We start from the raw sequence: 16,692 nt of genomic DNA, 5'->3' as shown, positions 1-16,692 counted from the left end.
TTTTCCACTATATATTCTAGTGATTTTACCACTTACTCTTCAGTATTTTACCACAACACAGCGCTAAATTAACTTCTTCCTGGTCCACTCACCTGCCAGGACTACCACTACAAAGTCCTTTGCACTGGTGTACTCGCTGCCAGGACTCAAACTACTCTTACAAGTACGTCTGTGGTTAAGTTTACTTCCATCAACTTAACAAAGACTTGACTTTTCACATCGGTTTTATCTACTTCATCTAGGAAAACGTGAAACCCACTGTTGCCGTTTGTTCCACACTTATGATTGCCAAATGCAATGCAGGTTATGCTCCTGTGAGAAACCTGAAGGTGTCTGCCCGACTAGTCCCCGGAGATCTGTCATCCAGGTGGCTAGGACATGGCCATCGCTATTGGATCCAGTTCTTTGGGGTGAACCAGTGTGGGAGGATCACCTAGGTGAGGGGTCCTCAGGGAGTGGAGGCGAGACACCGACAGGTGAGATGCAGTGTCCCCATTTTATAACACTCCCCCCCCCCCCCCATGTTAACACGTAGGATCCTCAGACACACCCCTCCCCCACCCCCTTTTACGACACAAACACTCTTAAGCCACGAAAGACAACTGAATACTAGAGCCGTTTACCTTACATGTCCCAACACAAGAGTCAGGCTAAGCCAGGATATTAACCGAACCACACACACACCTGACAGCCCTTTTCCTTCCCCACAGGGATAAAAGGTGGAGCACAAGAGCACACTACGAGCAAGATAAAAAGGCACGACAAGACAGCTATCCAAAGGTGGCAGTTCAAGAGGAGGAGAAAGGTGGAGCGAACCGAAGGGGCAAGGAGGAGAGAAGCGACCTTGCCCTTTCCGACTCAGACCCACGAAGCCTCCATGAAAGGAATCATAAGACTGCGAACAGTAGCCAGCGTGTGTTGCAGCAGATGCAAACGGTACACAGAGCCCTCCTTCGCTGATAATCAGGACAGGGAGAGATGCTTGCTAGTGTGGTACCGTCCTTGACTCCAGAGACAAGAAAAGCCAACTGTTCATCACAGCCAGAGAGTCGAAGGGAGAACCGATATGAAACAACTGCGTTGACAGAAAGTTGAGAATGGCAAATTAAGGGGAAAACCAGCTGCAGAGGGGTCCAGCACCAAGTGGGTGCTCACTCGAGAGGCTCTGGGTGATTCCCTATTGTTGAAACTACCAATACCATCCCTATTGTTGAAACTACCGATAACAGAAGGCCCTAGGAGAGTTGTAGGAAAAGGTCAAAGTGGGCATACAGGGGTCTAGCAAAACCCCCTGTACAGTCGAAAGTCTTAACTGGCATGTAATTGGGAAGCTAAGGGAGACGAATCCTGAATTGTGAGAAAGGAGAAGGAACTGTGTGGTTGGCAAGAGTGAACCAGACGGAGGGATGCCGCCAGAAAGAGGTGAAGCATGATGCCCCAATGAACATTGTGTTGACAAGAGTGAACCAGACTGAGGGATGTCCACAGTGGGTTGTTTAAAAAGACATCAAGACTTGGGAATGCAAAAGGAGAAAACTTGTGAATAAAAGCTGTAGTGAACCAGACAGAGGGAGGCTGCTATTTGAGAGGGATCTGAGCCCAAAGAGGGGGATCCAGGGGTGAAAAGCCATTACCCACCGTACAACAGAAAGGAACTTTGGTTTTGCTTTGCTGAACCCATCAGATCCTCAGAAGCAAGAGACTTTGTGTAAAAAAAGAGACTTGACCACAGAGGATCCAGATACCTGAAAATAGAACCGCAGTCTCGTGCTGGGAAAACTCGAGTGTGCTACGTTCAGGAGCTTTGCCTTGTCCGGTGCTCAAAACATGGGAAAGGGAGACCCCTGGCTATAACATCCTGACTTCTCATTTGTGAACACTTTCTTTCTAATGAACACTATCCCACACTCTTTATTTTTAGTTGTAAGGATTGGCACTTTTTTTATAGTATAGGCCCCTTTATTTGACAAGACGCCACTAGGCCTTATTATTATTTGATGGTCTCATCTTAGATTTAGGCATTTTTCCAACCTACCTATACAGTTTAGTAAACACCCTTGAACTGTGATCACTTGTGTGTCTTTACTTTTGCCACCATGAGCTGCTTACACTCCTCTCCTGAATATTCTCTATCAGAAGGGCAGCTCTCCTCCCACTCTTGTTATCCCCCTCTTAACCAAGTGCTCAAAATGGCTTTTTCTCAAGCTTGCTCTTCAGTTTAGACAATGCCCATTCAGATCATTCCCAATTATTGCTTCTTTATCACTTTTGCAATAGGGTTTACAATCAGCTTGCTTCTTAATTGTTCTCTCTTGGCTTTGGCAATGTTGGTTCATATTACTCAGCTTTGGTATTGCCTTCTCTTGGCTTTGGCAATAACTCTGAACTTTATAAGTATAAAGATACCCTTATGGTCGGTTAACAAAGTTCACATAGCTTCTTTGTATCAGTTCAGAAATCAAAATAATTAGATCTGGCCAGCGGGCGAGAACGGAGTGTCACAGTGCTAGTGAAACCGGGTATCACATACGCGCCCGCTCCCTCTGGGTCGTCTGCTTTCTCTGCTTCGCTTAAACTGCTTGTCTTGGCTTCCTGCGGCCCATGCCGGACATGAAAGGAGCGCTACTCGCTCCATGGACACTCTAGTTCTCACCTACCACCAGAGCCCAGCTCCCAATGGGGAAAGCTTTTCAAACAAATTCTTCCCGCTGCGCAACCTCTGCATTCACGGCTCTCACGGGGAGCTTGTTAGGGAGAATTCTCTGTAAAGGCTAATTTCCCAATCCTAGTGAGTCCCCCCCCCCCCCATCAGCTGGATTTTTTTGGGGTTTATTTTTTCTCCTGCTAAGAGTGAGACTCTTTTTCTCCCACTCTTAGACATGATTTGAGGTGTTCCTTTGACTTTGTATGTGTTCTATGGGCTCCTTCACCCTATAGGGCTTCATGTGTTTTTGATTTGTGGGTTACACAGCACCCTCCGTGCAGTAACCCTGGGGTGTCGTCGTGACCCCCAAACATAGACTCCATACCCTGGGACTGACTACTGTCTCCCAGGGCATGTAAAGTCACCATTGGCTTTACTAGTCTCAAATTGTGAACAGAACCAGTACAAACCATCATATTGTGGACGTACTGGTCGGGGCAATTTGATTGCCCCGGGGTCTGTTGTTCGAGGGGGCACTGTCCAGTCCCCCCCTGACCAAGTTTTGGCTGGTGGCAGTAGATGCTACTTTTTATATTCGACCGCAAATATATTCCTATGGGATTTTCCCATTATTCGAAGCTACCACTTTTTAACATAGCCTCGAACATACCGCCGGTTTATTAAATTAATATAAATTCACCGGTTGGTATTTTTTGCCGAAACTGGCTTCCAAAATGGCGTTTGTGTTCGCTTCTGTGACTCCAACCCAAGTCGAGCCCTTTGTTCCACTTTTTGGCAGGCTTCTCCACAGAAGCCTCCAAAAGTTGTGCCCCTCTGTCTGGGCACCACAGGGGGTGTGGGAAGGGGTTTAGGCACCCTGGACTGAGTTGCCTCGGCAACTCAAGTCGCACTCTTGTGTGATTGGCCCCCTCACCACTTAGCATGTTTGACAGCTAGGCTGAATGAATGGGGGATTTCTGCATAAAAGCAGGGCTTTGGGGACCGGAACTTCACACGTCGCCACAGGACCTAAAGAATCCGAGGAGGGAGAAGCTGACCCGACCTGCAACGACGACACCACCAGTGAAGCCCTGCTGAACCGTCTCACCACTTTTCCCGACGACAGAGGAGATCTCCAGCCCGGAGAGTCTTCTTCCTTTGACTGGTGGGGATAACCAGTTTGCCTGTCTTTTTGCCTTCCTGGACCATCACGTGGCCGCCTTTCCCGTGCCAAGCATCCCGGCAACCGGAATACCACGGTTTACCACTACCGCGAAGAAAAGGGTAGTACCTTGTAACCGGGAAACTCCACGGCTGGTTTCTTCCCTGGCAGTGCAACGACCTTCAGCTTTCCTCCACGTCGAGACCTCTTCCTCTGGACGAAACACTGACTTGCACCCGCTGCCAGGAACAACTGCCCCCGCTGGAGCGTTCTTCCCATTTTCAAGTACTGTGTCCCACCTGGCTTCCCTTGCGACAGATCGTTCGGGGTGACAGTAAATCCTCGACTTTCTAACCTGGGTTAGCCTGGGGCCTGTTAACTAACTTTTCCTGACTTGATCTCAATCTTTTATGAACCATCTACAAAGACTCTTTGGGCATAACCCCACTGTCTGATCCTGTACACATTTCGCTTGCTCTCTCTAAGAGTGGGCCTGGCATTTGAACTTCCTTGCTCTCCAGTAGCCTTTGCCTAACCTGCCTCACTGTGGTTCTTTGAAAGGTATTGAAATTGTGTGCTTCCATAACTTTGCCTTTTCCCTCCCTTTTTCTATAATTCATTAGAGTGCCATCTTATGTTAAGCGCTCACCTCTGTCTGAAAATAAGTGGCACTAAGACTTGTCTAATAAGTAATTAGGGTTGTATATATATAATAGTGACTGTTTGAATTTACTTACCTCTTTTTGTGCTAGTGTAATTTACAAGTGTGTCTTTAAATAAATAATTATATACTTTTATACCAAAGCTCTGGTCAGTGTTTGCTTGTGCTACTGTATCTCTGTACCTATTGTGTATACTCTATATACTGCCCAACTCATCTTGAGAGAAGTCTGACTGCTCCGCCACAGCTGCCAGGTAAATCTGGGTGGTACAGACTGCTACCACCACTACTTCTCCTTCCTATGGCCTGGTTCTGATTTACAGGGGAATTAAAGTTTTCCGTTTTTAAGGTGTTAATGTTTATTATATTTGCATTTAAAATTTCCTTTGTTGATCACAGGAGTTTTCAGCATCACAAATGGGTGTGACTTTGAAATGGGGATTCTTACTTCCAATGAATGTGACAATTTTCATCATTATCAAGATATCGGATACAAGAATCCTCTTCCCCTGGGGCCCTTCTGCTCCCTGGTAATCCTCCTGGCTAATAACACACTCAGGATCAGGAAGCGGCTGCCTTCCCCTGGCCACCTGGGAAGAGACTTTAGGTAGGATTTTTGTGAAGACTGCAAGATTCATCACAATACACTCTACATAATTAAAAAGTAAAGGCAAGTATGATCACACATCTATATTTTGACATGGAAGGGGGCTGTTCTTCTAACAGGAAACAAACACTTTACTTTTAGAAACAGAATGCAACTGTAGCAGAAGCAAAACTCACTACCGGAGCAGTAATGCAAGTGAGAATTAGAGAACAGTCAATTTCAGTACCAGTGAAAACAGGTAAATAATTTATGTAGAACACTTTCACCCAAGACAAGGTCCCTAGTACTTAGCAAGTCCAGTCCTGATCGGGAATGAGGCCTAATGCCCAAAAGTCACAAATTCAACACATTACACCGTTTAGGTGGGCTTACTATTGGATCACAATAGCTACCCCCAAGACCACAGGCTGCAGGTAACTGTTCCAAAGTTAAGGAAAGCTCAAAGGTTTTTCTCAGTCCCCAACACTCAAGGGAGTAGGGCATGAATAAGTAGTATACTTAACGCCCCCTTAATCAGATTCTTCCAGAGACAACTTCAGGGGTTCCTTGATCTGCTGGGCAATCCTACTCCTGCAACGTGTCCAGTAGAGGGAGGTTAAGGCTGTTTTATCCTCACCTGGTATCCACAGGAACGCCACCCAGCCGGGTTACTTGCTGGTATGCTTCTCAGCTCTGCCCAGATGTGGTCTGCAGGGAAGGTTCTGCCTGAAAATACAGGAGGACTGTGTTCAAGACTGACCGACCGGGGTAAGTATCCTCCCTCCACCCCAGTATGATTTCAGCCCATCTGGGCCCTCTCCTCACCTGGTGGTAGAATTAGACGTGCTCTCCATCCTGCCTTCTTTGCAGGGGCGCGTTGTCTTTTTTGGGCTGACGCCGGCCTGTTTGATATTGTTCAGGTAGGTCTTATTGCTGTTCTTTAGTTTTGTTGCTATCCTGCATGGCTTTCTTTTTTAGAATGTCTTTTTCCTCCCTTAGATATGCGGAGCTTCAGCGCGGCGAACTGGCTTGGTTGAGCCCCGCTGGTAAATGATGGCGCATTTAGAGTGCTATGATGCGGTAAATAAGCACTATGTGCAGCGCTGCGAAATCTTGCCTTTGTTAACCTGTGTTTTCCTTCCTTGTAGGTTGCAGTGTTCTTCAGCGCGAGTAGAATGTTCGGAATGGTGCCAGCTGTGAGGCAACCAGCCAGGTAAGTCTTTTTAGCAGTTCGTAATTTACAAATGTCTCTACTGCTTTCTTTAATGTTGCCTCCATCTTCCTCTTTCGGGTCGTGCTGTCCGGAGGCGTGCTGATTCAAGGAAGCTGTTCTCAGAAGCTGCGAGTGGTTAAAGATGAATACTGCAGGCAAGATGCTGCTGCTAATGATGTTCTTTTTATCTCCTTGCAGGTTCTGGTTCTCCAAGGTTCGAGGGAATAGCTGGACACGGGGAGCGTCACGCTGCAAGCTGCAAAGTAACGCGAAGCATGTTGTCTTGCTTGGGTGTGGTTTAAATAGCCCCAACAAAATAGTCCAGGTAGAGTAGTCCCTAGGCTACCACACCCAAAACACTAGACCGCATAGCTTGGTTCCTGGAAACCAAGCTATGTGGATGCTTCCATGTTGGCTGACAACTCAATAAGTAGTTCCCAAGCACATGTTTCTCATGGTGTAGGAGTCTGGCGCCATGAGTGGCCCCAAGAGGGCTTTGGCCAAGGATGCCTGGCTCTAGATGCCCGAGGCCTGACTCCACCTGGCCAATGGGTTTGCCAGAGGGGGTTTTGGGCGAGGGTCGTGACAGCACTCCCCCTAAGGCCCCGCCCATTATGTTCATTCTGTCTGGCCCAGGTTTGGTTGGGAAGTTCCGATGGAATTTCCTGATTAGACGTGGTGCGTGGATATTCTCACTGGGCTCCCAGGATCTCTCTTTTGGTTCAAATCCTTTCCAATCGACGAGATAAAATAGTTTGGTCCTAGAATATTTAGAATCCAAGATATCTTTGACTTCGAATTCTGGTTCTCCGTCAACAAGTATGGGCTTAAGTGGTGTCCCAATTTGTGTGCCGGGTTGCATTGGTTTCAGGAGTGACACACGAAATACCAAGTGGATTTGTAGATTAGGTGGTAAATCCAGTTTCACGGCTACTGGGTTGATAATTGCCTTAATGGTATAGAGTCCCAAGAATCTGGGATGAAAGGTCCGGGTTCCCTTGATGGGTACGAATTTAGCGGCCAACCAAACTTTGTCTCCTACTTGATAATCAGGGGCCTTTTTCCGGTGTTGGTCGGCGAATCTCTTTGGTTTTTCTTTGGCATGAATAAGGTGTTCCTTTGCCCTTTTGAAAGCTTGGGTAATGGCTGTGTGTAGAGTCTTTACCGCTGGCATTTCCAAGCTGGCTTGAAGGTCTAGTTCAGAGGTATGTGGATGTCTGCCATAAAGGGTATAGAAGGGCGTTTGTCCCGTGCTTGAATGCAAAGAATTGTTATATGCATATTCTGCTATCCATAGTAGGTCTTTCCAATTCCTTTGTTCGTGGTGCAGTATGCACCGTAAATATTGCTCGAGTGTCTGATTGGTTCTCTCGGTTTGGCCGTCCGTTTGAGGATGGTGACTGGTAGATAGCCGAACGTCAATCTGCGCAATTGCACAACATTTTCTCCAGAAGTTTGAAACAAACTGGCTGCCTCGATCAGAGACCAGAACCGAAGGGAAGCCATGTAGCTTAACCACGCCCTCCAGGAACACTTCTCTAAAGTGGCTGCGTTTGGGAGGCCTTTGAGAGGAATAAAATGGACCATCTTCGAGAATAAGTCCACAACTACAAGGATGGTGTTGAACCCTTGGCTTGGAGGTAGATCAGTGATGAAGTCAAGGGAAAGAGTGTGCCATGGAACTGGAGGAATGTCCAATGGTTGTAGGAGGCCAAATGGTTTTTGTTTCTGTGATTTATTTTGTGCGCAGACACCGCAGGACTGAATATACTGAATGATGTCCTTACGGCAGGTAGGCCACCAAAAGTTCTTTCACCTTAGCTAGGGATTTGGCGATCCCAGGATGTCCTTCGATCAGTGAATCGTGATAGCTTTAAATAATATGCTGTTGTAATTCCTTCTTGGGTACATATAGGCGATCCCTAAAAAAGGGTAGATGGTCCTTGGTGGTTTATTGTTCGCCTTGAGTTTGCCATGCGAGGAAGGCATCAGGATTCATTTTCTGTTGGATTTCTTTTCGTAGTTCTGCTTGTGTTAAGGCTGTTGTGATACCCAATAGTTAGTCTTCTGGTATAATTAGTACTGGGTCTGGAGTTGTATATATCATTTAATCTATGCCCATGCGAGATAAGGCATCCCCCTTTCCGTTCCCGACTCCTGGTCGAATTGTGATTACATAATCATATTTGGTGAAGAAAAGGGCCCACCGTAATTGGCACGAGGACTGGACCTTGGCTGTTTTGAGATATTGCGGGTTTCGCTGGTCTGTGATGACTAATGGTGTGTCTGGCCCCCAGAAGGTGGTGCCTCCATGCTTTAAAGGCAGATTTGATAACCAGGATTTCCTGGTCCGTGATGGCATAATTAATCTATGGAGGGGAGAACTTTTTCGACCAAAAGGCCACAGGATGTAGTTGGCTGGTTTCCGGGTCTCTGTAAAAGGACAGCCCCCATTGCGAGACTGCACGCATCAGTTTCAACGACGTAAGGGAGGTCTGGACGATGTCGCAGGATTGGAGCGGAGGTAAATCTTGGTTTCATTTCCTGAAAGGCTTCTTCGGTCCAAGCAAACATTTTATTGTTTTTTCTTAATAGTACTGTGATTGGGTGCACAACCTCAGAGAAGTCTGGGATGAAACTGCGGTAGAAGTTCGCAAAGACCAGCATGCTTTGTACCCCTTTCAGAGACGTCAGTGAAGGCCATTTCAGAATGGCATCCACCTTGTGCACGCCCATTCTGATGCCTTCTGGAGTAAGGATAAAACGAAGAAACTCTACTTCGGTGACGTGAAAAAAGCATTTTTCAAGCTTTGCAAACAAGCACTGTTGACAGAGCTTGGGGAGGACTGAACGAATGTGCCTGACATAATCTTGTTTCGAGGCGGAGTATACTAGGATGTCATATATGTACATTAAGGCGCACACATCAATTAACTCCCTTAAGACGTCATTCATGAAATATTGGAATGCCGCAGGAGCGCTGCATAACCCGAAGGGCATGACTTGATATTCAAACAAGCCGTACTTAGTACGGAAGGCGGTTTTCCATTAATCTCCTTTTCTGACTCGGACCAGGTGGTACGCTCCTCGAAGGTCCAATTTGGTATAAATCTGGGCATCTTTAACTTGATCTAGCATCTCAGGGATAAGTGGCAAGGGGTAGCGGTTCTTCACAGTGAACTGGTTCAATGCGCGATAGTCAATACAGGTTCTAAGACTCCTTCCTTTGTCGGTACGAAGAACAAAGGACTGGCTGCGTGGGACTTCGAAGGACGGATAAATCAGTTTGCAAGGTACTGGTCTAAATAGGATTTAAAATGAAGGTTTTCTGGTTCTGTGAGAGCGTAGATCCTGCCGCAAGGGATTTGTGCAACCAGGAACAAGGATGATCTGACAGTCATAGGGCCTGTGCGGCTGCAATGTATTGGCTTGATCCTTTCGGAAAACATCTGAAAATCATGGTATTCACTTGGCAAGGTATTAGTTGCTCCCAGGGTTGATACTGTCGCTCCGGGAGTCATGAGGATACAGACGTCGGGTTTCACCTCTTGGTAATAGCAGGCAGGAGAGCAGTCACTAGGGAAGGTTAATTTTCGTGCCCGCCAGTCTATCAAAGGGTTGTGAGCAACCAACCATGGCATCCCTAGTATTAGCCTGAACTGAGGCGCCCTGATGAGCTCAAATGAAATAGACTCCCGATGTCTGTCCTGGCACAGCCAGGTTACCCTGGATGTGCACTGGGTTACTGGTCCGGAAGCGATTTCTGTCCCATCCAGGGTGGTTACCTTGTCCATAGTTGACTTAGAACACAAAGGAAGCCCCATCTCTGCTGCCCGTTCTTGATCAATATAATTTCCAACTGCTCCGCTATCGATGTATGCGTCAACGACATGCATTCTTGACGATTGTTGGTGGTTAATTAAGATCACTGGTATTGCAAAGTGAGAGGTCAGCAACTCTTTCTTCTCATTCTACAAACTGACCTCTACGTTTGTCGAGCCTGGTAGTTTTCCGATTCCTTAGCTTCATCCTTCTCTGTGGCCCCAACTATTCTTCTTGGCAGTTTTACTGGACAGTCCTTCAAGACATCTCCTGGTTTCCCACAATACAAACAAAGTTGTTGTCTTCTTTTGTCCAGCTCTTGTTTTGTTAATGGAGGCCGTATCCCTCCAATCTGCATGGGTTCTACAGCATTTTCAGGTACACGGGGTGTTTTCCCTTGGCCGAACATACACGGTTCGAGGGTCCGTCTTAAACCGGTTTGCTTTTCGGTTCTGCAACCGGTGGTCTAACTGCACAACCAAATTTATGAATTCGGCACAGTCTCTGGGTGGATCAACCACATGGGCTAAGATGGCCTTTAATTCGCCTCATAAGCCTCGATGGAATAACGTGGTTCTTTTGTTTTCTGGCCACCTAGCTCCAGCAACCAGTCTGTTGAAGGTAGCAATGTAGGTTAACAAGTCCCGATTCCCCTGTCGGAGGGACAAGAGTTAATTGTCTACTGCTTGTTCCTGGGTATGGCGAGCAAAACGTTTTTCCATTTCTCTCCGGAACCCCCCCAAAGTCATGTAATAGAGGATCATCATGGGTTACCAACGGCACCGACCAATCTGCCGCGCTACCACTCGGGTATGATAAGAAAAGCTACCCGAGCTTGGTTGTTTGGAAATGCTCCAGGCCTACAAAGAAAATGAAGGCGACACTGATTGATGAATGCTGCATACTTGCGTGGGTGGCCCGAGAACCCTCAGGTGGTACCAAGGGAACTGTTCCAGGTAACGTGATCTGCACCGGAGTGGATGATATGGCGGGTTTTGCATCGTTGGATTGCTTCCAGGTAGAGGCGTCTGTCCTGCCTGGGATTGCAAGTATTGCCTGCTAATCTCTTCAGTGCGTTCGTTGGTCACTATTAGGTCTCTCCGGAGGGCATTAGTCTCTTGTCGGGCAGAATGAACCTCAGCACGAAGCTCTCCTAGTAATTGGGCCAATTGGTCAATTTCTGATGGCTCCATGGCGCCCAGGTGGATTTGTTATGGTAGGCTTTGCGTTCTGTTACGCTCACCTGGTATCCACAGGGACACTGGTATGCTTCTCAGCTCTGCCCAGATGTGGTCTGCAGGGAAGGTTCTGCCTGAAAATACAGGAGGACTGTGTTCAAGACTGGGGTAAGTATCCTCCCGCCACCCACGTATGATTTCAGCCCCTCTGGGCCCTCTTCACCTGGTGGTAGAATTAGGCATGCTCTCCGTCCTGCCTTCTTTGCAGGGGCTCGTTGTCTTTCTTGGGCGTGTGCGGTCCAGTTACTTCACTGACGCCGGCCCGTTTGAGATTGTTCAGGTAGGTCTTATTGCTGTTCTTTGGTTTTGTTGCTATTCTGCATGCCTTTCTTTATTTAGAATGTCTCTTCTTCCTCCCTTAAGTATGCGGAGCTTCAGCGCGGCAAACTGGCTTGGTTGAGCCCCGCTGGTAAATGATGGCGCATTTAGAAAGCTATGATGCGGTAAGCGCTATGCGCAGCGCTGCGAAGTCTTGCCTTTGCTTACCCATGTTTTCCTTCCTTGTAGGTCGCGGTGTTCTATCGTGAGTAGAATGTCCAGAATGGTGCCAGCCGTGAGGCGACCAGCCAAGTCTTTTGAGCAGTTCGTAATTTACAAATGTCTCTACTGCTTTCTTTAATGTTGCCTCTATCTTTCTCTTTCAGGTCGTGCTGATTCAAGGAAGCTGTTCTCAGAAGCTGCAAGTGGTTAAAGATGAAGACTGCAGGTAGGATGCTGCTGCTAATGATGTTCCTTTTGTCTCCTTGCAGGTTCTGCTTCTCCGAGGTTCGAGGGAATAGCTGGACACAGTGAGCGTCACGCTGCAAGCTGCAAATTAACGTGAAACGTGTTGTCTTGCTCGGGTGTGGTTTAAATAGCCCCAACAAAATAGTCCAGGTAAAGTAGTCCCTAGGCTACCACACCCAAAACACTGGACCGCATAGCTTGGTTCCTGGGAACCAAGCTAGGTCGATGCCTCCATGTTGGCTGGCAACTCAATAAGTAGCGCCCAAGCACGTTTCTCATGGTGTATGAGCCTGGCGCCATAGGTGCCAGGAGTGGCCCGCCCCAAGAGAGCTTTGGAAAAGGATGCCTGGCTCTAGAGGCCCGGGTCCTGACTCCACCAGGACAATGGGTTTTCCAGAGGGGGTTTTGGGCGAGGGTTGCGACAGGCTGTGGGTGGCAAGGCCACTTTGACGTTGGGTTCAGGTAGTATGCAGTTCAGGCTCCGTTTGGTATGGAGCTGAACACTGGGCAGCACGATCTCCATTGCACAGAGAGATGTAGACCTCCACAAGACTGGCAATGTCATTTCACCTCCAGGATCCAAATAAGGCTGGTTTCAGTGGGAGTCACCAAAATCAGGCAGGGACAGGCAATCTACAACGAACGAAGGAGCAGGCCATGCACATCTCTTCAGTGTAGGAGGCTGTAACAGAGGTCTTGTTTTACAAGTTGAAGATCTACCATGTTCCAAAGACGGGGGGTTTTGGTGAGCACTGGGAAGGCGTGGCTACCGTGCTGGAGCTTGTTGATTGGCAGTCAATACGTACTTGCACCCTGTTCTAAGAACCCAGTGGGGCAGTGCTCGAAGCCCCTGGTGAAATATTGCAGACTGGTTGGAGGTTCTTACAGAGCCGGCACTGTACACAGGATTCGTAAATTCGAGAAGACTTCAATTGCGTTTGATATCTCAATTGCAAAAAGTCACGACAACTTGAATCTTGTTTGTGCCATTATTTTATTAGGTGCCAAAGATGCAGAGGGAACAGCGACGGCGGCAGCAGCGAAGTAGCCCAGGAGAGAGCAGATAAGTACACTGGGTGATCAAAGACGATTCCAAAGGCTCAGCACACAAGATCTTCAAGCAGGGGTTGGGACAGGTTGTTCCCACCAGTCCAGGGGTCCAAGCCCAGACAAGGGTCTGCTTGCGATCAGGACAGAGGTAAAGGTCTTCACCAGGACTTGGCTGGGAGCAATTCTGGTCAGCTGCACCCGTCACCCTTGGATCTTCAGGGGCTGCACTTCTTCCTAAGGGTTTGGCTCCAATGATGATTAGGTCGGAGCTGTAGGAGCTCTCCTTATATCCAGGATTTTGACTGGAGTCGCCTCCAGGGCCAACAAGGGTAAGGATCTGCACCATACAAACTGATATGGGCTGTCCAATCTTGGACATCCAGTAGCCAAACATTCTGCAATGCAACAGATAATCTGTGGCTCGCATGTGGACTAGGACAAGACTGTCCCAGCCCCCACATCCGGCCACACACAGACCGCTACTTTGCCTGGAAAAGCAGTGGCTTTGCCTGGGGAAGGGCTTTGCTTTTATGGCAATTCCAGACACAAGAGGGCAGGAAGAAAGTCAAAGTATAAAATGGTCAAAGCACAGGAAAGTGGTACAGCCTTTTTAGAGTATATGGTACGCTTTATGGCATGCTGTAAAGTACATAAGTTCACAAGTAAAAAGTCAAAAACATTTAAGAAAAATACTTGCTGCTAACAGCCAATCCTGGGCACATTGTAATTGTAACCACAACGTTTTCTTTTTCTAAGTTACAGGTACCGATAGTCTTAGGGACTAATATGTTTCCCCATAAGAATAAGCAAAAATCAAGGTAAGTTAAGCAGAGGACTTTAGATCAGCAGCCAAACAATATAAAAATGAAAGGGTGTCCCATAGAAGTCTATGGAGGAAAGCAACAAAAAGAAAAATCTTTGCCGACAGCAATGTATAATGCAAATCTGGGGATCCTCTTTGAAAATATTTTGCATGTAGGACCTCACACAAAGACAGCAACAACAAAAATATTCTTCTTGAAAATGAAAGAAATAGGTGAAGTGAAGAGCATCTATGAGTTTTTGATTAAATGAACATTACACTTTAAAATGTGTATGTTATTTCTAAAAGCAGTCAAATCTCAAATACAGGTTTCACAAGGAACATGTCCAATGAAGGTTTAAATGGATTGCATGGGGGTGCGTGCTACATCAGTAAATCTGTGCATTAATCAATGAAATTCATTAACAGCATCAAGCCGCACCTGCATTCACTTTGACTCCTTTATGAATTGGAGTCATTTGTGTTGCAATTATTCAAACAAGTACTAAAACACTTACCGGTTATAAATTTCGGAGTCTGCAAATGCGGATGATATCCTCCCCTTCCTTTAAAATACCCCTTAGTGGTAGGCTGATCAAAATAGGTTTGTACGTCCTTCTGACAGCCTTCTTTAGCAGGAAGCATAGAGGGGCCAAGATGGAACTCTGGAAAGAGCACATAGGAGTCATTGTAAACCACAATGATTTAGTCAATCTTAAAAAAAAAAGATACATTTTCTATTCACATTTTCAAATTAAGACCATTCAGTCAGACTTTCATGAAAGCTAAGACTATGGCATCAAGCAACCCAAAGCGTTGAAAGAGTTATCACCACTGTTACATACAGACATGTCTAACAGCCTTGGCTTCTACCATCTTATGCATGCCAATGCTAGCAACCCCAAAACAAAGGTCTTGCTGTGATGAATGGACTTCTGTCCTACAGGAGCACAAAGATGAGTAGAGGCTAAATGTGCCCACTCAGGCAACGCACTTCTACAAACCAAAAACAAATCAAAAGGTAAAACAGGCACAGTTAAAAGATACAACTCCTTTGCCTTTTGTGGTAACGTGGGCTGAAGAAGGAATGCTATACTCTCAAGAAGGGTGTGAATACAGTTCAGTAGCAACCCAAACTGAAAAGTAGAACAGTCCAAAATAAAGCAATGCCCGATCAAGGTTCTATAAAAAAAAAAAAAATATATACTTTAAACACCATGTACAATGAAAACTAGAAAACACTAAAAACCCACCCATGAAGAACGAACACAGAATATGCAACCTAGAAATAGGCATCACTTTGGGTAATGAGACAGGGTAAGAAAAGGCAAATAAAAAACACAATGTTCAAACGATATGTTCTTGAGTTGCAAAAAGATTAATGGGCCCTATCCAGATTCTAGGGCCCAAAATGAGCCGGGGAGCATTCAGTCAATAATACCTTTGGCACAGAGTTAGCCAATGGTGAACCAGGCTTTGGTTCTTCAATGAGCAGATGTCAAAGCGGGGGTCAAACAGAAGGCAGCTGCAGTCCGAGACATTATTCAAGTAATGCATATCATGGAGGTCATGAGGTTCAGTAATTTAGACGCAGTTCATGAAGAACACCATTGGTTCGATCAGCAACTCATTCGGCAATGAGGTCTGAGCAGCAGTTTCAGCAGTGCAGATGCAGCTAGGACATGCATTACTTACAGTAAAAGTATTTCTGATGGTTGCATCTGCTTAGATTCACATGCTGTGCATATAGTCCGACATCCAGTGGTCACTGCAGAGTATTGCATCTTGTCTTTCAGGGACCGAAAGGGGACGTCGGCATAGGCATGTCTGTAACACTATCCCTATAGTGACGTGCAGTGTACCCAAAATCCCTCACGCGCCAAGGTCCCTCTGATTGTATTTTGTCTGCCACGAGGGAGCCTTATGACTAACGTGAGTGAGTACAGAAAAGAGAGAAAAGTAATAGGACGTCCATGTTCCTTCCATCCGTGCGGGGAGGAAGGGTGGGCGCATGTGAATCTAAGCAGATACAACCATCAGAAATGCTTTTACGTTAAGTAATGCACACCTTCTGATGTTTGTTAATCTGCTTAGAATCACATGCTGTGCATAGACTAGCGAGCAGTACCCGGAGTTGGGGTTGAGAAGGAACAGTAGAGAAAAGATGCCTAAGTATTGCTTGTCCCACCTGGGAATCAGATCTAGAATGGGCATCTAGACAATAGTGTTTTGTAAAGGTGTGTACAGAACTCCAGGTTGCCGCTTTGCAAATGGACTCAAGGGGAACATTTGCAATGAATGCTATGGATGCCCCGGTGCCTCGAGTGGAATTTTCTGCCCTTCAAGCCTAGAGTTCTCTCTTAGCAAGAGTGTAGCAGAGAGTGATGCACTGCACAATCCATCTAGATATAGTGAATTTGGAAACTGCATCTCCTTCTCTTCCTGCCGCCACTGAGACAAAGAACTGATTAGCATTTCTTAGTGGTCGAGTTCTTTCCATATAAAACATGACCGTCCTGCGCACATCAAGTGTGTGCAGGCTCTTTTCACACAAGTTTGATGGGTTTTGAAAGAACGTTGGTAGTTCTATTGATTGGTTGACATGGAACTTTGAAACGAAGATAGGTGCGAACCTAGGGTGCGTGCGTAGGACCACCTTATCTTTGTGAACTGTTACGAAGGGGTCTAAGATTGAGAGTGCTTGCAGTTCACTCACTCTCCTAATGGAGGTGATAGCTATCAAGAAAGCAGTCTTAAGAGTGAGATCCTTAAGGCTCGCTTTATGCAT

At 46.6% G+C, this 16,692-nt stretch overlaps 1 protein-coding gene across 1 annotated transcript in view; it reads right to left on the bottom strand.

The window, feature by feature from the left end:
• POP1 (POP1 homolog, ribonuclease P/MRP subunit) overlaps window positions 1-16,692 on the bottom strand; it is a 1,381,968-nt gene that overhangs the window by 1,246,227 nt on the left and 119,049 nt on the right. Inside the window, exon 3 of the mRNA XM_069621412.1 lies at window positions 14,423-14,569. Within this exon, the coding sequence (XP_069477513.1) occupies window positions 14,423-14,569 (147 nt within the window). The remainder of the gene's footprint in view (window positions 1-14,422; window positions 14,570-16,692) is intronic.

Source organism: Ambystoma mexicanum, chromosome 5q (genome assembly GCF_040938575.1).
Source record: "Ambystoma mexicanum isolate Mex_15411 chromosome 5q, UKY_AmexF1_1, whole genome shotgun sequence".
NCBI lineage: Eukaryota > Metazoa > Chordata > Amphibia > Caudata > Ambystomatidae > Ambystoma > Ambystoma mexicanum.
The sequence above is the reverse complement of the archived record's forward strand: the minus strand, read 5'-3'. Positions and strand labels throughout refer to the sequence as shown.